The sequence below is a fragment of the Cygnus atratus genome, chromosome 3 (assembly GCF_013377495.2).
Source record: "Cygnus atratus isolate AKBS03 ecotype Queensland, Australia chromosome 3, CAtr_DNAZoo_HiC_assembly, whole genome shotgun sequence".
In the NCBI taxonomy this organism is placed as follows: Eukaryota; Metazoa; Chordata; class Aves; order Anseriformes; family Anatidae; genus Cygnus; species Cygnus atratus.
This window is the reverse complement of record NC_066364.1, coordinates 99,072,964-99,100,437: the sequence shown is the minus strand read 5'-3', so window position 1 is coordinate 99,100,437 and position 27,474 is coordinate 99,072,964. Positions and strand designations below refer to the sequence as shown.

At 37.6% G+C, this 27,474-nt stretch overlaps 2 protein-coding genes across 2 annotated transcripts in view; one reads left to right on the top strand and one right to left on the bottom strand.

The window, feature by feature from the left end:
- Positions 1-254: 254 nt before the first annotated feature.
- On the bottom strand, positions 255-12,793 carry BPNT1 (3'(2'), 5'-bisphosphate nucleotidase 1). The gene is made up of 9 exons (XM_035560684.2): positions 12,635-12,793; positions 10,143-10,267; positions 6,026-6,130; positions 5,683-5,790; positions 5,099-5,147; positions 3,862-3,953; positions 3,244-3,441; positions 2,256-2,361; positions 255-893 (listed from the first exon to the last, which is right to left on the bottom strand). Exons 2-9 carry the CDS (start codon positions 10,257-10,259, stop codon positions 745-747), a joined length of 924 nt encoding a protein of 307 aa, XP_035416577.1. The 5' UTR covers positions 10,260-10,267; positions 12,635-12,793; the 3' UTR covers positions 255-744.
- A 15-nt stretch (positions 12,794-12,808) lies between these two features.
- IARS2 (isoleucyl-tRNA synthetase 2, mitochondrial) overlaps positions 12,809-27,474 on the top strand; it is a 29,038-nt gene continuing 14,372 nt past the window's right edge. The window contains exons 1-13 of the mRNA XM_035560672.2: positions 12,809-13,154; positions 13,262-13,384; positions 13,990-14,146; positions 15,009-15,157; positions 15,248-15,297; positions 15,396-15,505; positions 15,591-15,681; positions 16,048-16,163; positions 17,155-17,324; positions 18,278-18,368; positions 18,583-18,734; positions 19,702-19,862; positions 27,365-27,467. Coding sequence (XP_035416565.1) covers positions 12,960-13,154; positions 13,262-13,384; positions 13,990-14,146; positions 15,009-15,157; positions 15,248-15,297; positions 15,396-15,505; positions 15,591-15,681; positions 16,048-16,163; positions 17,155-17,324; positions 18,278-18,368; positions 18,583-18,734; positions 19,702-19,862; positions 27,365-27,467 — 1,668 coding nt within the window. The 5' untranslated portion in view covers positions 12,809-12,959. The remainder of the gene's footprint in view (positions 13,155-13,261; positions 13,385-13,989; positions 14,147-15,008; positions 15,158-15,247; positions 15,298-15,395; positions 15,506-15,590; positions 15,682-16,047; positions 16,164-17,154; positions 17,325-18,277; positions 18,369-18,582; positions 18,735-19,701; positions 19,863-27,364; positions 27,468-27,474) is intronic.

Here is a 27,474-nt window from a genome sequence, read left to right as displayed (position 1 = left end):
AACCCCTCTAGAACTAACTTAAAACTACCCTAGTTTGGCTAGATAGAAAGGACCACAGCATCATTGTAAAGGATTACATTAATTACTGCTACATACATATGACAGAAGTCCTGCAGGAAATAAATTACCTCAGGAGATGTCTGTATTGAAAACAAATCCTGGTCAACAACTTTAAAGGAAGCCAAACAAAAAAAAAAACAGCTTCATTCGATCCTGAAATACACACGCCCCTGCCTATAAAGAACACATTTCACTTCTAAGAATCAAAACAATCAACTTTATAATAAATGGGTTAATCCATCCAGACAAATTCTTACTCCATTTGCATTTAACACAAACTCTTGTTGAGTACATACAACAAAAAACATTCAACAAAATTTGGTAAATGACTTAACACGATTTTGTGCCCTGAATTTGAAGGTGATTTTTGGATTGCACTGTCACAATTAGCAGTAGTTAACCAGAGTCATATCACATGAAGAATGAACACTCTACTTCCAAAGAGCAGGGAAAACAACTATTGAAGAAATGTCATTATTGTGTTATCTGCTAAACACAGCAAAACAATCTGATCCAACATTTTACGTAGACAGTCTGCAGGTCATTTTGAAATTATTGAACAGTTTAATGTAAGAATTAGGTTCAGATTTTGTAAAACAATTTCAAGCTCAGTTATCTTCTTCTTTCTTTTCCTCCAATCTTACTTTCTTGGCTTTCCAGGCTGAGTGAAGATGCTTTACTGCTTTAAGGCACAAGAGATTGTTTAACGGTGTTAGGAATACGACTGGCATAATAGTCATAATTTCTCAAGGTGGCAAGGACCCCAGCTGAATTCATGTGTTTCACTTCCTTGTTATACTGAAATGAGTTTCCATGGATATCAGTTATCTTGCCTGAAAACAAAACAGAACATAAACATTTCATTCCAGCAAACAGCAATTGGAGAGGGATAATCTAATTTGTTAGTATAGTGATATAACTAAAAAAAACAAATCAACAAGAAAACAAAAGCCAGTCATTCTTTGAGGTACAAATCCCTGTCTTTAGATGTGAAATATGATCTTTTTGCCCAGTTTGAGCACAACAGTTTTTTATTCACTGAAACCAAATAACTAATGGGTTGCATTTTCTTTCAGCAATACTTCAATTCCTCATGTTTCAGGAAAAAGAAAACAACAGCTCTCTCCTACGGATAAATTAAAATGCTTCATGAGTATTTAATACATTGGCAGTTGACAAGAAGGAAAGTAAAATTCTCAGTTCAGGTAAAAGCCAGGGTATGTCTATACCACAAACTACAACATAAAATAGAAATACCCCAGCTGTTTTTAAATGAGTTTGGAGAAATCACTTAGCAAGAGCAACACAGATTTTAACGCAAGCTAATTTAACCACAAGATACCTGCATAACAAGGAGGCTAAATACAGCACTGTGCTGACCCAGATTGGTTGTTTTTTTTGTGCCTGAGCTAACCTGTTTAAAGCTATCCCAGTCATCAACACTACACTGTAGACTACAGAGGAGATAAATAAATCATGTTATTGTGAAGCCCATAATTTTGCTTGACAGAATTCAGGAGATTAAAAAAAATTATTAGCATATACTGGTTATCAATGCAAACAACAGAAAAAGTATAATCTTGTATTCAAATTCTTGTTAGTCAGACTTTTCATAACTTCTCCCTTCCTCCCTATAAAGGTGAAATGACTTATGTTGACTGGAGACCACTAACTCTACTGAATTACATGAATGACTCAGTTTTGGAGTTTGTATATCCAAGGAACAACTGCACGATTTAGTCTATTTTTGTTGTTATAAAGAATGCAATTTCCACATGTTACACAACCACATGTTACTAATAATGAATTTTTGCGTCTAGTTAGTAGGACACTGTGATTTTACTGTATAGTAGTTAGTAGTAGCCAAAAGAAAAAAAATGTTTTGAAAATACAAAAAATAGTATGCTCAAAATTTTGGATTTTTTTTTCATTATTTGACTATATTAGTCCAGGGCAAAACAGATCATATAATGCTTTCCTGAGTGTAATTTGCTGCCCCTTTGGAGTTACTGTTGACTTCAAATGGCTCAGCCCCCAGAGAACCATGACCACACACACATACATACATACATAATGTAACTTTTCTTTCCAAAGACATGTTTTGAAATTCCTTTCTTTCTATGAAAAGTATAAATGACTTTAAACTGATGTAGTTTCACTTATCTCAGAAAGGATTTTGAATACTATTAACTCACCTCCGACAGCATGTAAAATAGCTTCAGGTGCACATGTATCCCACTTCTTGCATCCAGGACTGGCATATACATAAGCAGACGCCTTGCCTTCTATAAGCTGAATGATCTAGTATGAAAACAGAGTGCTAATCATTGCAAAGAATCTAGGCATTTAGAAACAGTGAAAAAATAACACCAGGAAACTGGGATTAGATCAGTTTATTCCGTAAGTTTACTCTTAGAAAATAAGTACCAGTTATTTCCTTTCACATATTACGGAATATGTATATATATAAAGATTTAGAAAGATATACCATATTACCATCCCAAATGATCTATTTTGATTGTTATATAAACAGTCTAAAGGGTGAAAAATCTGCTTTTAGTTCCAGAAACAAGATTCCTCATCTTGTGCAAGTATTACAAAAGTAAAGTGGAAACTCTCTCTGTGTTATCTTAGAGACATTTGGGCCTATGCACGTGTTTGAAAAAAGGCATTCAAGGGTCTTTTTGACAGCCACGACAAAAGTAAGCTTTCAAAACTATGGTACAAGAGTATTCCCTGTTTGTGAAGAAGGTTTGCAAAGATCACTGTGTACTGTTCCTACATTTATCCTTAGACATGTGTTTCTCATAGGGCTTTTTCTCCAACTATCTAATGTGAACAGCTGGAAAAGTCTAGTTAGGATTAGTTATGATCACATTGAATTCCCATTAGTCATTCTGGTCTTTTCTTATCTTTTTATTTTCTCTTCTAGAAACAGAATACTAGGGAAAGACAGACTTCAGCTATGCCCAGCATAGCCACTGTTACAAATATGTCTATATGAAATTTTGACTCCTTACCCCCATGGCAGACTGAGTGCTAGGAAGACGAGTCATGCTAGGGAAGGAGGAGGAAGTCTCCTGTACATTCATGCAGGTAAACAACAGTTTTCTTTCAAAATACTACTTCTTCTTCCAAAGGTACCGCCTCCCAATCAAACCAAAAGATTTGGAGTTTTCATACCTTATTTCCTGCTCCTCCAACTCTGATGACGCTGTCTGGGTTCATAGCACTGATGCAGTCATTTACCAGGGCACTGCTGTGAGAACGGGTGGTAACAATGATGTGTTTGCCGGCAGGTGCTTCTGTGAGCTGAAATCCAAAGGCACCTAGGCCCAGGACTCCCCAAATCGTCCTGCCCAGTGCAGCATTAGCTCCTGCCTATGGAAAAGGTACACAGGTCCAGATGATGGTTAACCACAACAGTCAGTATTTAAAGGACAAATAGAAAAGCGTAGCTAGAGACATCTTTCCATCTTAGGGAGTATAATATTAATACTGTGATATTCATTTAAATGGTGGCACTTAAAAGGAAATACTCTAGAGCCCAGAGCGAAAAATCAGGACACCTCAGCCTCTTTCCCTCTATGGCAATGATGTCATACAACCTTCAGAAATTCATTTACTGTTTCTCATCTGTAAATTACGGTGAGGCATTATATTCTGCCTCCCTTGACTGAGAAACTAATACGTGCATATTTCTCGACTTAATTCTAGTTTCAAGTGTGCTAACGAGAAATGTAATAGAAGTGACAGTTACAAATCACCTAATGTTCTCAAATATATCAACGCATTTAATACCTCATAGTTGTAATATGGCTGGTTAATAACTCCTGCTATTGCTTTGCCTCCGTAAGCAATTCCAATGAGAACTGTTACATGGTCAAGGAGACCTGTGGATAAATAATATGTATATAGTTATGATTGAAAAAGAGAAAGTAAAAAAAAAAAAAGTAAACCCTCAATAGAAGTCCATGAATTGATATGCAAAGTAGTATCTTAAAAATACAAACACTAAGCAGGATTTTCCGGTGTAAAATGTTGTTTGATTTAGTCAGTTTGCCCCAAGGTCTGCAAAAAAACTCTCCAGAAAGAATTCCTCTATTGTGAGCTATGTTATAATTAATACATAATGAGAAAAGTTTCAAGGTACAACTATACAGCAGCATATAGAATCATAGAATCACAGAATGGCCTGGGTTGGAAGGGACCTTAAAGATCATCTAGTTCCAACCCACCCTGCCATGACCTCCCACCAGACCAGGTTGCCCAAAGCCCCATCCAGCCTGGCCTTGAACACTACAAGGGATGGGGCATCCACTGCTTCTCCGGTCTACCTCTTCCTGTGCCTCACCACCCTCTGAATAAAGTATTTCTTCCTTATACCTAATCTAAATCTGCCCTCTTTTAGTTTAAAGCCATTCCCCTTTGTCTTATCACTCCACTCCCTGACAAAGAGTCCCTCTTTTAGGTACTGGAAATTTGCTATAAGGATATGATGACACTCTTCTAAAACTGGGAGTCTAAATTCTTTAATGGTTTTCAAAACCAGCAACTGGACGACAGTTTTACATCTCTCTCCCTGAAAATGGGGAAAAAAAAACTAACTAAAAGATTTTACGTTAACCAACTAAAAGATGCAGCAGGAAGCTAGGTCATTTGAATAGTTTGAAGAGGAGGATGTAAATATAATTGAGCATATTCCTGTGTGTACAGGAGATTCAATCCTCCAGTTCAAAGTATGTAAGAAATTGTAAGCTTATTTAACTAAAGAATTTTTAATACAACCTGCTAGCAAGTAAAGGCAGCTTTTTGCTCCTTGAAGTAATAAAAAATGGTGGGAACTTGGTAGCCCATCAGGAATATTCAATACTGGTTGGAACTGAATGTAACAATTAAAAAAATCCATAGTACTTACAGAGTACAGAAACAAAATCAGCCTTATGAAATAATACTGTATGCAGCTTCTATCATAAATGTACATGCTACTTTATTGCATTGCTGTAAGTTTTTGAATCTGCAGAACTGAGAAACCAACCTTCAGTGTACTCTTTGGTTCCATCCAAAGGATCAACCCATATTACAAGCTGTTAAAAAAATAAAAATTAAGGAACAGCATAAACAAATACAAATCATGTAATAAACACACAAACTATATATTTTACTTTAGTGCGTTTTATTTCCTTACAAAAGACAGTAAATAAATACATTCAAATTTTTAGCATTATGATATAGGACTGAAGCCTACATTATTAGTATTTTACAAAAAAAAAAAGTCTTGAAAACTGATTGGAACTTGTCAGCAAATATCTTAACAGAGGTATCAATGTTTAAATTGAACATGGAAATGAGATTACTTTCTCATGTCCAAAGTCAATTTGGTTCAAATAAATTTGAATCACAAGTTGTAAGAAGCAGATTTCCATTTCCCTTTGTTGTACAAAGGGATATCCAGCATTTCCAGCTCCAGAGGTGTGATTCTCAAGACTATATTTCAGGTTTCAGACCAAATAGAAAAATTGGCAACATTAAAATAATCTTTCTTCTTAATACATTCTTACTTAAAATCAGTAACCAGTAAATAGAATAGTGTAAAATATGAAAGCCAACATATAACATTACCTCTTCCTCTTTAATTCCTGTGTACTGAGCAGGACAAGTTTTCTTCAGTATTTCTTCACAGTGTCCATCTTCAATTAATTCCTCATCCACCTCATCAGGGGGTAGTTCCTAAAAAAAGTTTCTCAAAATCATTAGAAAAAGGTGCTGGACTCGCCTCAATTTGCCTTAGAACTATGGATTGGCTTGCAACTTACTTGACAAAGCTAATGCAATGGAAAGATAAAATGGGATGGATATCTTTTTTTTTTTTTCCAAAGAGACATTTCCTTAAACTTGCCAAAGTAAATTCCACTGCAAGTTACCACATTCTGAATTGTCAGTATGAAATAAATCAGGTACTTACTTCTTCTCCTATGATCGTCACCTTGGGAAACTTCCGTGCCAGTGAAGTACAAATGCTCTTTTGTACCAGTCGGTCAGCCTTGGTCTGCAAGTCATTGGCTCCACTCTGTCAAAGGATGGATAGAAACTTAGGTACTTCAAAACAAAAGTAGTATAACGACTCATATTGCACCCTGAATATCTTGTAAAGAAAATACCTTGTAAAGAAAAAGAAGTTAAATTTGACAAATCATTAACCTAATAAACAGTCCTGAGAGAGGCAGGCTAAAGACTGGAAGAAGCAGAGTTTTTCTCCCCGTATACCTCAGAGCTAAGATACACTGCTACGATATTGGAACCATACATGCCATAAATGCTGCATTCTTATTCATGGATGCAATCATACTGAACGTGTATTTGTGCAAATATTATACTACATAAAGAATAAATTAATACAAGTATAAACCCAGATACAAGAAGAATGAAAGGCAGAAATTAAGGTGTTAATAGGTAAAAATAAGTATTTTAAGGCACACTGGAATGATGGAGCAAATTAGGAAAGAAAAGAGAGATAGAGGTGTTAGTAAAAGGTGATTTAAAGGTCCAATTAATCTAACTTGTAGTTCTTCAAAACAGTCATCAATAGTAAAAGAATAGCTGGGCAAAATGTCTTCCTAACCAAAAAAAATGTAGAAGGGCTACAAAGAGACGCAATACAAATGGAGATCTTTGAGTTGACTGGGAGAAAGAAAACTCTGAACATCAAGAGAGGGATTGGAGGAGCTAGCTAAAAATTCAACTGTCCTTGGACCACTTTTTCCTCATTGTGATAAATGGATGGGAGGTCACTGTTGTGAGGGAAAAGGCGGAACATTGTCTTCCTAGCTTTTCTAAAGCTTTCAGTAAAGCCAGATGGAATTGGTCTCGAGGCTTGCTACCTGCAGAAAGAGAATGAATGATGAAAACTTTATGTTCTTTTTCATCTCTCTTCTCTCCCGACGGTAACGCATAGGCACATACAGGTTCTCTCTCTCACTTACACTCTCTTTCTTCCCCAGCCACCTTTGATAAAAAGCTTGCAGGAATTCTTTGAGATTGCTAGCTCCTCAGACAGGAACCTTTCCTGTTGGTCATTGTTTTCAACCTAATTTTGTGTGTTTGTAGTATTCATAAAAATAAGGTAGGTACAATCAGTGGTCTTATTTAGAAGCTCTATCACCTATTACTTCTGCCAGTTTTTGTTACACTGTTCTTACAATTATTTACTTGATCAGAGTTCAAAATTGCTTGTTTGTTGCTTTTATTGTATTAGAAAATGATTAAGCAATGCATCTCTGATTTACTGGGAAATAATATTAAACGTCCCACATTAAAAACAAACAAACAAAAAACCTAAGCAGATGAAACCAATCAGTTATTTTTAGGTAAAATTACCTTAACATATGTGGACTCTCAATAAATTAAAAAAAAAAAAAGGAAAAAAAAGTAAGCTTAATGAAATCTGTTTATGCATTTAAAGTTAACCAGTTAATCTAACTATAGAGAACGGTTCCTTTGAATCTCTGAATAGAAGTATTTTAAGGCTTACTAATGCAACTGCACTACAAGATTTTCCAAGAACCTAAAAGCAGGTTATGTGAGAAAGCATACTTTATTTGTGTTTCTGAGAACACTGCTATGCATCTAAGTTCTTTTGAAAATAGATCATTACCCTCCAGGTTTTCTAAATTCTCTCTTCCCATACACCTGATTTTACATGCTCAGAAAAAAATGGAAAAAAAGAAAAAAAAATGCAAATGTTTTCTCACTGGTGAATATAACTGATCAAATGGGAAAAAAATAAAAAGAAACCTTTCTTTTTGCATCTACTGTCTGAACTGACAATAGAAGCCATAAAGGGTCGGGCTTCTCTGTACAACTGGCTGGAAGTGCTTACTTCCAGAAAAACATAAATATCAGCAACAGCTTCAACGTGAAGACCAAAAATAACCATGAAAAGACCAGGGCAGGTTCCTGGAATGCGCTGACAACTTCCTTCTCCAAGTGGAGCCGAAAAGGAGAGGTGCTATGCTGGACCTTGTCCTCACTAATAAGGAGGGGCTGGTGGGGAATGTGAAGCTCAAGGGCAGACTTGTCTGCAGCAACCATGAAATCGTGGAGTTCAAGATCTTTAGGGCAGTGAGGAGGGTGCACAGCAAGCTCATAACCTGGACTCCAGGAGAGCAGTCCTTGGGCTCTTCAAGGATCTGCTTGGTAGAGTACTGTGGGACAAAGCCCTGGAGGGAAGAGGGGACCAAAAATGCTGGTTAACATTCAAGGATCACCTCTTTCAAGCTCAGGAGCAATGCATCCCAACAAAGAGGAAGTCAGGCAAAAATGCCAGGAGGCCTGCACGGAAGAACAAGGAGATCTAGGCCAAACTGAAATACAAAAAGGAAGCCTACAGAGGGTGGAAGCAAGGACAAGTAGCCTGGGAGGAGTACAGAGAAATTGTCCAAGCAACCAGGAATTGGGTTAGGAAAGCTAAAGCACTGATAGAACTAAATCTGGTCAGGGACATCAAAGGCAACAAGAGCTCCTATCAGAATGTCGGTGGTGAAAGAAAAACTTGGAAAAATGTGTGCCCCCTCCAGAAGGAAATGGGAGACCTGGTTACCCAGCATATGAAGGCTGAGGTACTGAATGACGTTTTTGCCTCAGTCTTCACAGGAAAGTGCTCAAGCCACACCACCCAAGTCACAGAAGGAAAAGGTAAGGATTGGGAGAATGATGAACTGCCCGGTATAGAAGAGGATCAGGTTTGAGATCAACTAACAAACCTGAAGGTGCGCAAGTCCTTGGGACCTGATGAGATGCAGGCCCTGAGGGAACTGGTGGATGTAGTTACTAAGCCACTGTCCATCCCATCTGAGTAGTCGTGGCAGTCTGATGAAGTTCCCACTGACATAACCCCCATTTTTACAAAGGGAAAATAGGAAGACCCTGGGACATCTTTGTTGGGTACATGGACAGTGGGATCGAGCGCACCCTCAGCAAGCTTGCTGATGACACCAAGCTGAGTGGTACAGTCCACATGCTTGAGGGAAGCATCCAGAGAGACCCTGACAGGCTGAAGAGATGTGCCTGTGTGAACCTCATGAAGTTCGACAAGGCCAGGTGAAAGGTCCTGCATCTGGGCTGTGGCAATCCCAAGCATAAATACAAGTTAAAAACTAAAGGAGGATAGGTTTAGATTAGGTATAAGGAAGAAAATCTTTACTCAGAGGGTGGTGAGGCACTGGAACAGGTTGCCCAGAGGAGCTATCGATGCCCCGTTCCTGGTAGTGTTCAAGGTCAGGTTGGGTGGGGCTTTGGGCAACCAACCTGATCTGCTGGCAGGCATCCCTGCCCATGGCAGAGGGGTTGGAACTAGATGATCTTTAAGGTCCCTTCCAACCCAAACCATCCTATGATTCCATAAAATAATATAAATACTTAATGCAGACCACAACATTGTAACAAACTCATAAAGCTAGAATTAACCTTAAAAATTAATTCCACCACTTCCAGTACTGCAGTCAGAACCCAGATCCTGGTTCATCAGCGCAGCATACTAACTTACAGCAAATTAAGAACTTCACGCAGATTATTGTAATTTCATGTCTACTTTCTATTTACAATTAATTTTGAAGCGCCAAACTAACTTTGAAAAGCATGATTTACAAGAAAATCTAAGTTTCTTTTTTTTTTTTTAAGAAAAAAAATTGGTTTGCCCTAACCCAAAATTCACAAGGACCAGTAATGTATGCTGTACTACAGATGTTAGAACACACGTATGGAAATTAACGGGAAAGATGCATTAGTATGAACTCTGATTTGAAATTTGGATTTGCTATCCAAAGCTTGTGTTTTGTGGGGGAAGTCAGGAAAAAATAATGTGTTCCTTTTAAGCATCATAACATCCTTCAGAAATACTAGTCAAAATACACCTCTACTCCAATGCTCTTTTAATCCTTTAACAAGGATTTTTGTACCAAAGAGGTGAGGTCGAGCAACTTGAATTGACTGTATTGCCCTTCCCCAGTTCTGATCTTCAGAAATACTAGTTTGACCTGTATCTTGATAAAAGAAGTGGAACTGGAACAAAGTAAAAGAAATACCTTCTCCACTATCCCCAGGTCTCCTGCAGCCATTACATTTCTAACAATTGTTGCAGCTTTTTCCGCAACGGAATATGCAGAGGCAACCACACGCATAAGCAGACTTGGAGACGCCATACTGAACACTGAAAAGAAACAAAAATAAATTTGCATGCTTCTTTTAAGATAAGGGATGACAAGAAGGAAAATATTTTATATAACATTCCAAACAGATACAGTTTATTTTAGCTGAGTAGGAAGGGGGAAATGAATTACAGTGAGCAGTAATAGTGAGCTGTGACTTTTAAACACAGTTAACATGAAGGCGAGGATATGAAGCTATTTTAGACACAGTTTTCTAATATCCATGTCCTGACACCGAACTTAAGTTTTCCTCACTAAATTAAAAAACTGGCATTAAACAAACAAACAAACAACAACACTACACCATCAGAAACTCGTTATCATAAAAGCCGAGGAAAAGTGCAGTCTACACACAGTACTCATGTAGTAAGTCCATTTTTTCAGTTCTGAGCCTGCAGAGTTGGTCTGTGCCCAGAATCAAATATAAGACTTCCAGGCAGGATGACAAGAGCAACTTGACTTTTCATTTGGTTTTAAACAAATGGTTTTTTGTAGATGGCCTGATTGTGGACACAAAATAGGTTAATAATGTGCTGATACTGCAGATGCTGCACTTGCATGTCAAAGGCTGTTCATCTAAATTTTAGATGTATTCCCTTCTGTATTTCTTTAACTTCTCTTGATTTCTCAAGGAAATCTATTAAACCTCCATTCCTGCCCTCAAAACTGTATGTCCTTCTGTACATCATTCTTCCCTATTGCACTGTCTTTGTTCTCCAGAATATTTCAATGCAATTCACTATGCCTTCAATTCTGAATTAAAGAATAACTATCCCTGTAGCTAAAGGCCAGTAATCACCCTTTCCTCCCAGGTTTTTGGTACCTGGAATTATTACCAGGAATAAGAAGTACTGACAATCATTCTGTAACCTTTAAAACGTAGAGCTAATTGCTTCGTATGTTTTCCTTACAATTTTTCTACCTGTGTAGACTGCACGTTTTTTTGGAAGAGCTCACATATATGATTTACTTCCAAGGAAAACACATGAGCACAGAGCTAGAAAAAATACAGGGGAAGTGATTAACCACTGAATAGAATACAATAAGTATTAGGCTCCTCTCGCAGTCACGGACTATTTGCAGCACTTTCAGCAAGCATTGCTTAAGTAGCAATAAGTCGTTATAAAACACCGCTCCTTTCTTGCTTGAGATATCTACTAAGTATAACATAATGAGGTGATAAGTCCAGCTACTGTATATGATATTGATGTGACCCCAAGTTCACCTCTATTTAAAGCAAAGGCAAATGGCAAACGTTAGAGGTATCAAAATCCCAAATGTAGCTAGTTTAAGAGCCTTTTCAGCATTTTAGAAACACTGCAAAGGTATCTCTACAAGTCAGAAGATCTCTCAAGCTAAAAGAGTAGGCCAACTGTATAGGTATATTCAGAAAGCAGAGTTGCTAATGTTAATTATTATTATTTACTGCTCGTGGATGGGAGCAAAGTGCTCTGGAGTCATGCAGAATAGCCAAGGTCCATACCCAAAGCATACACTGTCTATCTTGGACAGGCAGTAATGGTTACAGAGGAAATTTTGGACATGCTATCTGTGGCAAAAAGCTGCTCTCAAACAACTGAAAAATTGTAGAGCAAGTATGTGTCACAACGTGTGGAAAGAAATACACTATTTTAACATACTCCCACATGAAATAAGGCAGAAAGAAGTAAAATCAAATGTCGTTCTGAAAACATCTGGATCATGAGCACTTTTCAGAGCAGAAAAATTAGGACAATTAGATGGGGAAGCTTGGGCTAAAGAACTGAGCTTAGGAGAAGATAATTCAGGTTTTAACCTCAGCTCCCCATCCTTTGTGTGGCCTTTCATTGCACATTCACTTCTGCTTCATCAAGCGAGGTTAAAACTTAATATTTTACTGCTTAGCGCATCAAATGTTTGCATAAAGATTCAAAAGCCTCAGAAAACAATAAAGAAAAGCTGCCTTATGTGCTAGAAGCTTGACCCGGTGTGTTTCTTGGACACATTTTTCTTGGATTTTCTTATGGGAGACAAATCTTTTTTTTCTGTGGAGAAACTCTTTAGGAGAGAGAAATCTTTAGGAGAGAATCTTTAGGCAAATCTTTAGGCAAATTTTAAAATATGCCTATGAAAACCAAGATTTACTGAAGAGAAACCGAAATGGCAGGCTCCACACCCCTCTCGCCGGTTGGGAGTAAGTAATGAGGCGCAGGGAACGCTATTAGAGCAGAAGGTGCCTCATATTTCTCTAGGGGCTGCACCTCCCGTGTGGCACACCGCCCCGTGTGTCAGGCCTTGCCGCGTTCTTTGTGATGAGGGCAGTTTCTGGCGTATATTACGACAAATTCAATGATATAACCGCCCCCCCGCAACCCCCAGCCCTCACTCACCCGCTCCGGCCCCGTCCCGGTGCCTCCCGGCCGCGCTCCCCTCTCCTTACCGGCCCCGGGCCCGCCCCTTCCCACCGCCGGCCCGGCCCCGCTCCGCAGCGCGCCCTTGCCGGCCCGGCCCCTGCCTGTCGCGACACACGACAGCGACCTCGCGCCAGGGTGACGCGACCCAAGGGGCCGTCCCCTCGCATCCCCCACCCCCTCGTTCCCCCGCTGTGCGGCAGGAAAACGCGTTGCGGCGCCGCGTGTCCCTCGGCGCGGCCCGTCGGCGCCTGCCGCTCGCCGTAGCGCAGGCGGAAGCGCGGCGGAGCGCGGAGCCGCGGGGATGCTGCGGGCATGGCGGGCCCCGCTGGCGGCGAGGGCCGGGGCCCGGCTCCGGGCCGGGGCCGCCTCGGAGGCCGGCGGCCGGCAGCCCCCGGCCGAGGGCGGGTACCGGGACAGCGTGCTGCTGCCCCGCAGCCGCTTCGCCGCCCAGCTGCCCGGCCGGCTGCAGCCCGACACCGAGCTGGAGACGCAGCAGGTGGGGCGGGGGCCTCGCTGCCGGGGCGCGGTGCCCTGCCGGGGCGGCTTTGTGGTGCGGAGAGCCGTGACACGCGGCGCCGGCGTTTGTTTTTGTTCTCTCCGCAGAGGAGCGGCTTCTCCGGGCTGTACTCGTGGCAAAGGCAACGGAAGGCGAAGCAGGAGTTTTGCCTCCATGACGGACCCCCGTATGCCAACGGAGACCCCCACGTTGGCCACGCCTTAAATAAAGTAAATGCTCAGCCCTGCTCGCCTCTCACTGCCTCCTGTAACGTGCCGTGCGCTCTCCTATACCGTTTGTGTTAATAACACTTCCAGGTATTTGGGCCGGTTTTGGCATACAGGGCTTGTAACTTCCACTTCACAGATAAAAGAGAATAATGTGGTGACACAGAAACTATACGATACCAGGTTGATATAGATACCATAGCCTGACGTAACTGATGTATGCCAAGGTATCGCACCTATATGGACTTCTGAAAACCCCAGGTTTTGTTAGATGATCATTTATATCAAGAAGAAATAATGTGTACTAGGCTAACTAAGTCTAGCTAAATGCTGCTCAAAAAGGAGGGCGAGTAGGATTTGCTCACTTAAAGCCCTGCAAGTTTATAAGCTGCATCTTTCAGTTATGCTGAATGTGAATTCCTTTGCTGGGAGGTCCTTTGAGGTTCTTCCAAAATGTAAAATGATGGGCAAGAAAAATCAGAAATATGTTAACTGTAAATTAATTACGTTGCCTTTTGTATTTGTTTTTAATTCTAGCATCTTAAGTAATAACGTCACTCTTCCACATGGGGGAGCTAAAGTGCTAACTGACCCTTCTCTCTTTTCAGATTTTGAAGGACATCGCTAATCGTTTCTACATGATGAGAGGTTATAAAGTACATTATGTTCCAGGATGGGATTGTCATGGATTGCCAATTGAGTTGAAGGCATTGTCAGAAGTCAAAGGAGCTGAAAATCTTTCACCAATGGAAATTAGGCAAAAAGGTAAACTACTGTTTGCAATATCCTTATTGGAAAAAGTTGGCTTAGATATTTCTACATCTTACTCACCGTATTTCGAATTTTATTCTTTATATATAGCTTTTATACTTTATTGTGTGCTTTTTTCTATGAGGTATTGGTGGCATTTTTGAGGATCGCTGTATGTATTTGCCAAGCAGACTGAGTACTGGCTTCGTCAGGACAGTTTGGCTCAATATCATACTTCAGAACGTATCTATTGACTCTGCTTTTAATAATACTCCAGAACTATAAGGGTGATCCTTTCAGAGAAAGCTAGTCTGCATTATATGGAAACTTTCAAAAAAATTCAAGTGCATTATGTATTGGAAGACATCAACATTCAGCTGCAAAACTATTTGCAATGAGCAATTGAAACTGCTTTAGCATGAAATTGCAGCAATGTAATGGGCTAACAATTTCATGTGCATATTGCATTGAAAAGTTTAGATCAGCATCAACAGAGGTGGTTTTTTTCATTCTTATTTTCTGTTACTTCATAGTGCATCTTGAGAAATTGTCTTCATGGTTAAATACGTTTGTTTTTTTTCCTCTCCCTTATAAAGGCAGCTTATCTTCTAGAGATGTATGTGCTGTACGTCCTCATATTAGTCAAAAAATGCCTCCTCTAGCTCTTTTTACCCTTTATGGTACTTTATGTAACTAATTCTCTGAAATACATAATTTTTTGAGCCTTAATAATTATTTAATACATATCAGTAATTAGTGCATAGTTTCAATATGCTCAGCTCAGGCTCTTCTCAAAAATGCCAATAGCATATTTTAAATGATATCGTATTGACCTTACCAGACTAAACAGTATACTTAATGGAACTAATTCTTTCAGCCAGAAAATTTGCAGAAAGAGCAATTGAGAAACAGAAATCTGCCTTCATTCGTTGGGGTATAATGGCAGATTGGGAGAACTGCTACCGTACATTTGATCCAAAGTATGAAGCAAACCAGCTGAGAGTCTTCCACAAGATGTATGATAAGGTATGCTGAATTTCTGCTGAAGTATGTTTTGATTTGTGTTATGAGTTTTGATTCTCTTAACTTTCTTTTTTCCCTCCATTTCCTCTTTAGGGTTTCATTTATCAGGACTATAAACCTGTGTTTTGGTCTCCTTCAGCAAAGTAAGAATCAACTTACTATTTTGTCTTCTAACTTTTAACAAGGGTATCAACAGCTTTTCATGTTCAAGTGTGTTAATGTATGTTTGATACCTACCCAGAACAGCCTTGGCTGAAGCAGAGCTGGAATACAACGAACAGCATGTCAGTCGTTCTGCGTATATAAAATTTCCGCTGTTGAAGTCACCACCTAAGCTGACCTCTGTGATAGGTAAGATTCTTGGATAGATTTTAAGTCTTAGTGCTTTTATTTTTACGATAATGGTAAGTAAAGAACTTTTTATTTACATCTGTAGATGGATCATCCCCTGCTAGTGTGCTAGTCTGGACCACACAACCGTGGACTGTGCCGGCAAATCAAGCAGTTTGTTACATGCCAGATTCAGCGTACGTCTTTAACTTAGTTCACTGATCTGCATCGTTCCTTATCGATACTTGACAGTAAAATGAAATTAAAACATTTTGGACAACCATTAAGTTTTATTTAATGCACCTTACTTCTTTTTTAATTGATGCAATTATAAGCTTTGTTCTGTATCTCTATTAATATTACTAATTTCTTCTTTCATTTTTAGTTATTTCTTCTTTCTCATGTTGTTCTGTCTTGAAGTTATTTTGACATTGAGTGAATTGAATATGTAGATCTTAAAACCCATTATGCTGTGTTTTTAGAGATTAAGTGTTTAAACAATTTTAAGCTTTTTGGTGTTCATAATTATTTAGCATCGTCATAAATATATATTTGCGTTGTAGATATTCAGTTGTGAAATGTGCAACTACTGGTGAATACTTCATTCTAGCTGCAGATAGAGTTGAATCTACAGCTGCTATTTTGGACACACAGTTTGAGGTTATTTCAACGTGCAAAGGTAGGTTTTAATATTGTTAATCTTAAGTTGCTTAGAAATCTTGTAGGTAACTGAAAACTGATTCCATTTTGATGTTTTATTATGTTTGTTTATATTCTGAGAACATGCTTTGCTGAAACAATATGTCTGTCAGATTCAGTATTGGTGTGTTGAAATCTACGATGGAGAATTTCAGATACGAAGTACTTTTTAAAATCTGGATTCACACTTGGAAAATTTAAACATGGAATGGAAGTGTGTTTAGGCTCAAAAATCTTCATTGCACTGACTGCAGTATGTCTGCCTTTCAGCTCTTGTTCATGAGAATAAGCGGCTAGTTACAAGTATGCTTACTGACTGCCTGATGGCTAAATTCTATGAAAACTATTGAAAAAAATACCTAGTGCAACAAAACGTAACATAATGGCTGTTAGCCGTTGTTGCCATTTAAGATTCTTAAGTTTCTTTTTGTTAAGAGGTGTCTTAAGCATTCTTCATAACTATGAAGACTATGCATCTGTCATCTGTACTAAGGAACTAAAGCCATTAAGTTTGTATCCTAACATACTGCATGGTAATACTTCTTAACAGGCAGACTTCTGATTCAGTGTTTTGAGTTGGGATTTAATGTGTCATTTGTGAATTTTATTCATTTGCCTATGTCTGTGATGCAAAGCTGGAAATATGTGTATCTAGAGGAGGTGAGAAATCTGTTTCTATGACTTTTCATGTTATTCTGGTATTTTGCCATGTTGTTTTTGAGAACATTGTCTCAGGTAGAAGAAGAGCTTTTACTTCAAAGAAAAGAAAGTTTGCGGAATTAAAAATGCAGATTACTTGAAAGCATTTGGATGGGGACCCACAAATAAGATAAAATGGTATTAAATATGAAAGTATCAGCAAGCATATGCTGCTGATCAGTTGTTCCATTTCTGCTCTCTGATGAGACAAACTGAATGCATGAATCGTTTCTCTCTTCTCTCCTTTTTTCTATTTTTTTTCTCCACACCAGGTGCAGATTTGGCAGATGGTTCCTGTGCTCATCCTACAATTCCTGGCAGAGTATCTCCCCTGTTACCTGCAAATCATGTGACAATGGCAAAAGGAACAGGATTAGTTCATACAGCCCCAGCTCATGGTATGGAAGACTACAGTGTAGCCTCTCACCATCAGCTACCCACGGTATTTTTTTCAGCTTTTGCTCTTGATTTCCTGTAACTGTTGATCACGTGCCCATAAAGCTATTGTCAAACTTTGTTTATAAAGCTTGAAAATGTTTAAAAGCATTCAGATAAGTGTATCACTAACAGCCTAAAGGAATGCAGGACTAAGCTTAAAGTGTGTATCACAATAAAAGGATAAAGTTTTTCAGCCATCTGCTAATTAAAGATTCCAGGAGAGTGATAGAAGTTTAGTTTTTTTGGTTTCTATGTGTTTGGTTTCTTTTGTAGGTGTGTGTGTTTGTTTTTATTTTAATGATATCACAGGCAACAATTCTGTCAGTACAAGCTGTACCTTGCAGACTAGTAGATTACCAGTTATGTAGATATTACTATAATTAATAATTACTAATAATTACTATTATTTTTCAGTAAAGCTTGGGGTATTCTTGAATAAGAAAAAAATTACAATTAAGAGACTTAATTTCTTTTAATACATAGTATCCTTGTGTGCCAGTGATTTTTAAACATGCATGCTGTTTGGTTATGCGTGATCAGTTTGTGTTTGGTGGAAATGAAAATACAGGATGTTCTTCTCTTCTGCGTTTTTGAAGAGGTGGCTCTTGAGATGTTCTAAAACCTGTTTATTCTCTTATTTCTTGTTTTGTTTTTGTTGTTTAACTGTTAATTTGAAAAATCATTGAATTACTAACCAGGGATTTGCTGGAAAACAGGTTGTGCAATTTTTACAAACATCATGGTGCTTGTTTCTTCTCAGGTCAAAATCACTTGTCTGTCTGGTAAACTACTAAATTGCAGTTTGTTAGATTTGAAGTATACTTAAATATAACATAGTTTGCTTTTCATCAGAAAAGTAGCTACTTAGGATAGCACTTAACTTGCTTTTGAAAACCAAAAATAGTAATTAATTGTCATGTAGTATTTTATTGATACGATTAGCATTTTTATTTTTAGGAGTGCCTTGTGGATGAAAGCGGATATTTTACTGAAGCTGCAGGTCCTGAACTTCAAAAGAAGAATGTACTCGAAGAAGGAAATGAAGCTGGTGAGTATTAGATGTTTAGCCATTTGTTACTTTATTATCAGTTACATTCGTGCAGGTTCTTGAGGGTTCATCTGAACACACATTCATATGTTTTGAATATGGATGAGACACAGGCACTTTGTATTATGTGTCAGTTGTGGAAAGAAATGAATCAAGGTTAACAGGACCACTATGGTCAAATCTGATTTGTATCTTGCCTCATTTTTTCTCTCAGTCATTAAGATGCTTCAAGCAGCTGGGAGTTTGTTGAAAGAGGAGAAATACGTGCATAGCTACCCGTATGACTGGAGAACTAAAAAACCAATCATTATTCGTGCCAGCAAGCAGTGGTTTGTAAACACAGCAAGTGTAAAAGCTGCAGCACAGGTATGTTTTACTTTTTTTTTTGCGGGACATTTAAAGGCAGCTGATGTCACTTGGAATCACGAAAAGTCTTGCTGTAGGTCACTCCAAAATGTGTTCTTTTAGAGTGTTTACAGACACTACCTAGTTTACAAGTGGCAGTTATTTGTAGAAATGATTAATGCTGTCGTTTTATTTTTGTCAGTATTGATACATTTCAGGATAAATAAAATGACTGAGATGTTTGTTCATTACATTTACAGGGGATGCATAAGATTCTTAAAGAACTACTGAATTTCTTTCCCCCTCAAAGAGTGTTTTTTTTTAAACTCTCTTCTGATCTAATACCTTTTAAGCATAGTACTTTCGTCACTCGTAAAGTTACCTCTGTTATTATAGTAGCCTTGCATGGCCATATGTCTTTATTTGCTCCTCTGTTCGTTTGGCCATGGTCTTATTTCAAATTACTTAAAAGCACTTTCTCTTTTTAAATGAAATTATGTATATCAGCACAGAAAATTCTGACCAGCGCATTGGGCTGTCTTCAGTAACAGTGACTTTATTCTAATTAGGGCATGAGTCATTCATTCGATGTCTGTCATTGTCTAGAAAGAAAAAAAAAAATATATGACAGTTACTCAACGTGATTGGGTGTGAGTGTCAAGATGTAATTTCAAAGACACAATGAGCTATTAAGCATCAGATAGAGATACTGAAGCCACTTCTAACTCACGTTAGGGTGTGTCTGTTAGAGAAACAGAGCTGGCAAAAAAAATATTGGTTGCTCTCTGGGAACATGTACGTAGAGTGTTCTAAGTATGTTACTGAAGAGCAATGTGTGGTGGAGTAAATTAAATGTGACAGTTGCCTGAGAACATATTATTCAATGCTGGGAGTAGGACTGTAGGCATGTACCTTTTTTACTGATAGCACAAGCACCATGTGTCTGAATGCTGAATCTTGTTCAACAACTCACTGTCTTACTTTATAGGAAGTGCTGAAAAAAGTGAAAATTGTTCCTACGTCTGCAGTGAACAGGATGCTAGAAATGCTGGATAGAAGGACGTTTTGGTGTATATCACGGCAAAGATGTTGGGGTGTTCCAATTCCTGTTTTTTATCAGAAGAACACGGGAGAAAGCCTGATAAACAGGTATTTATCTAACTTTATGTACTGAAAAATGAAAGAAAGAGCACTGTGGTACTGCAGTGATAAAATATTACAAAACTTCTAAATATATAAGTATAAATATATGTTATTACTTGCAATTGTTTATACACACACCTAATTCAGCTAAAATAATCAAAAAATCATTACTGAATATGACTTTTTAAGTGATAGGAATCAACTTACTTAGGTACTTAAGTTATCTGAAGAGTCCTCTTGATAGTAATTGCTACTTTCATCTCCCATCTTTGAGTTAAGTGACCTGGCATTAGTCACTGGCTTTTACATTTAAGCAAGGAATAAAATGCAAGTTATAGCTAGATTATAGATATAGATCATAGATGTAGATTATAACTGTAATCTTAGCACTATGAATTGAATAACATAGATATTTTGTCAAAATAACTTTTCAGCTTGTCAGCTATTGAAATTCAGTAACTCACACTGAGAAATCTGAAGAGGAATAACCAAGTCAGTTGCAAAATAAGTAACTATACTTTGTTTCAAAGTAAAATGAGAGTGTTTTTGAAGAGACGGCCTCAATAAATGTGAGTGACCTTTGGCTGTATGAGTTGGTAGGTAGGTCTAATGCTTCAGATGCTAGCCTTATTCTGCCATCTTCTGGTTAAGTTAATAGTAGCCAGTTACTGAAAACACTGCATTTTGGGAATGCCAGGCAGTGTAATGTAGAAAAAATCCAGCTATGGAAACAAGAAACCTCAACCAAATACCATCCTTTTTGTCTCTTAAGGCATAATAGGGTGCTGCTTGTACCCATTTTGGGAGCAGAGGAGTATTCAACTGTGAATATTCATTAAGAGGTCATTGGAGTTCTACATTCATTGTTTTATTCCGTAATAGTCTTCTGCCTTAATATATGCTAGTGTAACTCCACTGTACACATCTTAACCCCAGATTTTTTTTTTTTTTGTGGAAATTCATTACAGATAGTAAGATAACACAACCTAAATTGTGTTCCAGAACTTTTTTTTTTTATTATTGTGTTGAATAAATATACTGCAAAGAGCCAAACTTGTTTTCCAGAGGCTGGATAGAGAACGTAAGTATAGTGAATAGTAAGACTTGGGGTGTAGGAAGCAGAGAATGGACTTTAAGCAGTTAGTCCTAAGCTTCACCTGGCGTGATAGGGTGTGTTAGGTGCACAGATACGTACTTTGCCTCTCTCACAGCAGGCAATAACTGTGAGAAATGACTACAATAACTGTAGTCGTTTATGGTACTTGAGTAACGCTGAGGCACATCAGGAAATAAACGGATGGAGGCTCTGTGGGGTGTAAAATCATTTTACCTGCAAAAATTGTTACTATATTTTGAAAGAAAGTATATGTTCACATCAAACATTACAACTTCTGAGGAATATTTATTGTAGTCTATCTGCAGAGTAGGCTTGATGTGTTCCTTGTACTTGCTTAAAATTGCTAAATATGCGCTTTTGCAACATACTAAGAGTATAGTGAAATACAGTTCAGCAGTTCTCAGTCAAACATGAAGGGCACCATGAAGCAATAACTCCCGCAGATGTTAGAGGAGGTGTCCCTCAGTGGCTTTTAAGAAAAGATGTTTTCTGTAAGTGTTTGAGCTGTGTGTGAGTATTGTTGGAGTTGTATATGTGCCTGTCAGGGCGTTTTGATGTGACAGACTTTGTGTGTAGGTACTGGACTAGAGGTTGCGTATGTTGGTGACTGAACAGAGGGATGGTATGGCATGTTTGATGGGCATTGATCAAGGGGAAAAACAAAGAGACTTATCCAATATACTTGAAAAGTTTAGATTTATTTCATTCAACTGACAGCTTCTGATGCTCATTTATAATCGGTACTCTGTACTTCTAAAATATTTTACAGTCAAGGTGAAATTTTCAAAGAAAAAGCGTAGAATACTTATTAAATATGTAAAGTTAGCCATAGCAGACTTCTGCAGCCAGAGTAGGAAAAGTGCGCAGAATATTGGCCTACAGAAATGACAGGCAAATTTTGAAAGCAGTCTGTCAATTCATAGGTCATTTTCCTGGGCACCAGTTCTTACTGAAATACACAAATAAGCGTAAATATTTTGTTGCATTTCCATTATCATTTTTGCGAATAAGCTGCTGATATATTTCCAACACTTGAGAAGTTTCATATGTAAATTGTACAAATAAATGTAATTAAAACAACAATAAATAACATACATTTCAAAACACAAGCTGTTTTCTTATCTTGAATGTTGGATAAATATGCTTCCAGTAGCATCTGCTCTGCAGTCTTTGAGTGGCTATCAAAAGTAACAGCATCTCCACTGGAAGTCAGTGTAGTCCACATGGAGTTGCTGTTACATGTGAGAGCACCAGTGGTCTGTCTTGAGTCGTCCTATCTATGTATCACCTGTAAAAAAAAAGACTTAAAAAAAAAATCCCTAAAATAAATTGCTGGATTTCCCTCTGTAAGTCAGACTATATTCATTTCTGCAGGAAACTTCTCTTTTAAAATGCAACTGCTGGTCTCTAACAGACAGGATTTTTGGTAACTGAAAAATATTATTTCTAATGTGAAAGCTAAGAGCTAGATTTTAATATTACAAATAAGATTATATTCAACAGGTTTGATCTCCATACGAATCTTCCCATTTGCTGCTGTGGCCCCATATAGCCCTTGAAGAGATTTGAGTGTATGATACCGTTGTCTGAAGTTATAAATTTAATCTTCTGCTGAAGGTTAGATCCACTACATGTAGAGTGTACCTCATCACATTGCAAACAGGAATTAAAAAACAGTATAAAATAAAAACTATAAAAGATAGAGAAAAGAATATTTTTTCATGATTGCAATTTGTGGTAAGAATTATGAAATATAAAGGCACAATTATGCAATTTTTCTGCACAAGGGGAGAAAAGGACTTTAAATAGAAGAAATGCACAAATGAACATGCTGTTTGATAGCTTTCTTGAGGAAAATGTTCTGATTCTAGAAAATTGTGTAACTCATGAAAAAGGAGAGAAAGAGATCCAGGAGTAAAACTAGAGATCTGTATTTCCAGTAATAGCTCAGACCAGGCAATAAATGTGAGATACATACTTTATTTTATCTCTTGCATTAACTTATTTTAAAATTCGCTGTTCAGATAATTGTAACAATAATACCAATTTTGCAGATAAATATCGCAAAGGTTATTCAAATGCCTGAGAACTCGTCCCCTTCTCTGTGACTCTAATTAGCAAGTAACTTAAATTTCTGATATATGAAAAAAAATGGTTTTGATATATATCTACCCTGCAGTCTAATTTGCTTTTTAAAATATTAAAACATTTCAGTCACTCATAAGCAATAGTGACTTACCGTAACGTAAATACTTACAGCTGACGTATCAAGATTCATACAAAAAAAGGAAGGTAACTTGTCTTCTTTACTGTCGTTGGAAAAGAGGTCGAGAGAACATCAGGAACTGTATTCTTCTCCTCCTGGCTATATCTTAATGCTGTCTAATTTCTGTTAACACATTAAATAAGTGTTCAGCATAATCAATATCAGACTTCAGAGTGATTGGCTGGTGTCGTGGTAGCGTGAATTGCCGTAGGGGTTTCGGTGTTAAAAACACAGCAAGTGACACGTAATGCAAGTTCTTCTAGATACGGTGTATGAATACAGGGCAAAGTTTTACAATGGTGTTTATTGCTAACTCTGTGAATTATCATGCTCACGTTGAAGCCCACAGATTATAAAGTGATGAGTAGTTATTTGAGAAAGGTGGTTTTCACTTACACCTTGAATAAAAGTACTCTGCAAAAATCTTACAATATAGATATCTTCTATATAGTTATTTCTTTCTCTTGTGGTCATGGCTAATTGTATGGATCCTGGGAAAAATGAGAGTAATAGAGTGGGGCTTTTGTTTGTCTTGGATTTTTGAAAACGTAGGAGGAAATGGTTTCATGAAATTATATCCTCGAAGTCTTAACTATCTTCTCTTTAAAATGTTTGATTGGATGGTGGTTCATGTTTACTCATTTTCTGTATGGAAACTGAACATAATGGAAAGAATGCACTGCCAAAGTATTTATTACTTGATTTGATAAAGTGATATAATTTTGGGAATATTGATCAATAATAAGTTGACCTAACAGTCATGGGCTCGTTATTTCTTGTAAGTGATTCATAACACAAATTGGACCTCTTAGTTGTCTGGGAACTTTAATCTATAGCAGAATCATACCTGCTAGTCACATCTGTGTCATGAAAATGTCTTTTGAAATAGTTTCATAAATTAATACTATAAACTTTTGCATCACATAATGATACACTTGGTGAAAGGTTAGTTCATATTATGTTTTGTAGAAATGGTGTATGTACAGTGGAAGATAGTTGTAGTGTGGTGTTGGCTGCTACACTTACGGTAATGAAGACAGTTTTTTATAATGGTTTCCCAAGGGAGACTGACAGCAAGGTTTTACTTCCTTCTTGTTGTTCCCCCTGCCTCTGATGAGAAGAGCAGTTCATGCTTACTACGGGCAATATGGTTTGCACTACCATAGTGCTTCTGTCCCTGTGTTGCCCCCCCGCAATTAATTTCCTCAAATATTTGTGATAGACCATAATCTCCTCCACTGAAGAGAGATGTCTAGCGAAGCGGAATTAGAAAAAAAAATGGTTATTTTCACTCTATAAGAGTTAGGTAGTCGGTACTTAATTCAAATATAATCCTTTCCTGTCATTGCTGCAGGACAGAGAGCATTTCCTATGAGATCTGAAAGGATCTGATGCGTATTAAAAGTACATGTATGTGTCTGTACCTATACATCTTATATATATTATATATTCTTTCAAATAAAGAACAGTCTTGATTAGAGATAATTTTTTTAACAAATGCTGTCATACAGCTCATCTTGATCAAAGTGAAATGTTCACCCAATAGAACTACTAGCAATAGCAACTCCAAAACAGCCTTGCCAGCAGCAAACATTATTGCGTGTTTCACAGTTCCCCTCCAAAAGACTTACAAAATTTTAATTCAGACACTACCAATGTAAATCACCAGCCTATATATGTTCTGAAGAACAGGCACTGTATAGAAATGTACTGGATTTTGTGACAGATCTTCTCACGCTAATGAATAACCGTCAGTCTTCCTTAAGACTGTGTTGTTAGTTAGTTTGCTTGCTTTGAAGCTGAACGAACCAGAGAGCTACCAAACTGAATGTAGATTTAGAGCAGCTTTGGCACATCTAGGCTTTTGCTCTCCAAAATGAACCAAAGGGCGGTTTCAGGGGTTATTCTCTTTGGAATCCCTCATTTGTCAGTACCCCTTTTTTTAAAAACAAACAAACAAACAAAAAGAAACTTTCTGTGGATCTCTGGGTTAAATTAATAGTTGCAAGTCAGAAAACTGAATTGTAGAATATCCAGAGTCAGAAGGAATCCACAAGGCTCATTGCATTCGACTCCTGGCTCTGCACAGGACCACCCAAAAATCAGTTCGTATGTCTGAGTGGTGGTGCTTTGGACTGTAACTCCTTAAAGCTCAGAATATCTAACAAACTGATTTCTGCTGTCATACAGCTGCCTTTTTTTTTTTTTTTTTTTTTTTTTTTTTTTTTTTTTTTCCTGAGAGCTCTCTGAATTTGGAGATTTAGCCAGAAGAAAGCAAGGGATAGTTATTGGCTAGCCTTGGGGAAATTTACTCGGGCTGGATTTGTTGTTTGCATTTATCTTTGAGAAGTAACACTTCACAACTGGAAGTATAGGCAAATAGGCCTCTGTGCAAATATTTCTGAAAGGAAAAGATACCAGTCAGAAATGGAGCTCCTAAATGTTGTTTTACCAAGATAAATGTTAGCAGATACATTACGAAGCCATAAATGGTGTCCCATAATCATTGAACTGGAAAGTGAATGAGATCCATTCAAGTCTGAAAGGGCAAGAATGGCACTGGTATGCCAGCTGGCTGTCATTTTGTGAGTGTTACTGATTAGTGTGCCTTCTCTCCATAAAATGTTCTGGGATGTTCTACTTGGATTTACTTTGAAAAGACTATGATAGATTAATACAAAACTGTTGCTCTGACATAGCCGTTTTATGTTCACAATCAACAGTAAAATCGTGTTTTCTTCTCACTGTCATGCCTCATCTGGTGTTATTACATAATAACTTGTTTTACATCTTCTTGGAGAACATAGGTTTTCATGTTTAAACTGTGTGTAAGAGTCCACTAAATGCTGTAGTGATGTAGCTCAGCTTATTGGAGTACAGCAAAAACATTGTGCTGATGTCCAAATAGAAAACCAAGTGGTGACACTAAGGAAGTTAGACTGTAGGCCTTTTGTATTTTCAAGATAATTGTACGAGATCCTTATTTTACTGATTCCCATTTTGCAATATTTTTTCAAGAAATTAATTGATTAACTTGAAGAGTGAAAATTTAAAAACGGATCTCTGGTGACTAGGGTAACACAGTGGTTTTAGTTTGATGTTTTCAGGTCATGATGGTGTGCTGTATTCCCTAGGTACAACAGAAGTTCTAAAAATCACCTCTTCAGTAAATGCTCTGTGAGTCAGCAAGATAAAGTGCGTTTTGTTGTTTTGTTTTGTTTGTTAAGCTATCTTAATGTACGTCCAGACTTGGCATTAAATGATACTAAAAATCACTTTGCGTACTGTGAATGATTAAATGTATCATAAGTAGTGAAGAGAACTGTTCACTTTTTGGTTGTGTTTTCTGTTCACAGCAGAAAGAAAATGCTTTTTTTTTTTCTTTTATTTTTTCCATAGTGTGTATTTGGTTCAGAACTTTTGTCCTTGTTGGAGCCATACCATATGGACTTATATATGCCTCAGAGTGTCTGTTGAATGGTTGATTACATCCTTACTCTACTGGATACAAAAATTGCAGTTTCCCCCACATTTGGGAATATTATATATATGCATATGCTTCTTATTTAAAAAAAAAAAAATATATATATATATTTCTAAAAAGGTAGAATCCAGCCAAATGGAAGTCTGATGTGAAATCTGTACGTTATTTTAAATGCTGTTGTTTCCTAACTGTCCATTTGTTTGCTCTCTATCCAGTGGAGAAAAACCTATTGTCAAAAAGAGCAAGTATTTTTTGGAAAATAGTTGTTTGGTTTTCTGTAAATCTGAGATTGATAAATAGCAAGTGAAATGAATTTTAGAAGTCTTCAAGCTGCTGGCATCTTTTCCAAGTGCCCAGTTACTGAGTATTTGCAGAAAAAACTGTTCAGATGCATCTGGGTTTCTCTATGTCCAGGCTTTTACATAACCCTGCAGCTGGTGTCTTGGAAGACCAAAGTTGGAAATCTTTTTTGTACAGGCAGAAAGTCTCTAGAGACTTGCCTGGATTAGAAGCTGGAAAACTCAGAGGTTTAAATAGCTTAATCTCTTTCTCAGTATATCTCACTGCGTTGGATCTGGGATACTTGTAGAAAGATATGGTTAATTCATCAATTCATAAATCCTTTTTTCCCTGCTAAACAGTGAAACAATCACAGATGTCATCAAAATAGTGGAGCAGCAAGGAACAGATGCATGGTGGACCCTTCCTATTGAACAACTATTATCAAAAGAGGCTGTAGCAAAGGTAATTT

Bases quoted from the DNA above. Each gene is read 5' to 3' on its own strand.
- BPNT1 (XM_035560684.2), bottom strand. From the start codon at position 10,259: ATGGCGTCTCCAAGTCTGCTTATGCGTGTGGTTGCCTCTGCATATTCC. The intron at 5,148-5,682 runs GTAATGTTATAT...TTTTTTTAACAG, and splicing joins CAGGAATTAAAGAGGAAGAG to CTTGTAATATGGGTTGATCC. The intron at 3,954-5,098 runs GTTGGTTTCTCA...ATTTATCCACAG, and splicing joins AACCAAAGAGTACACTGAAG to GTCTCCTTGACCATGTAACA.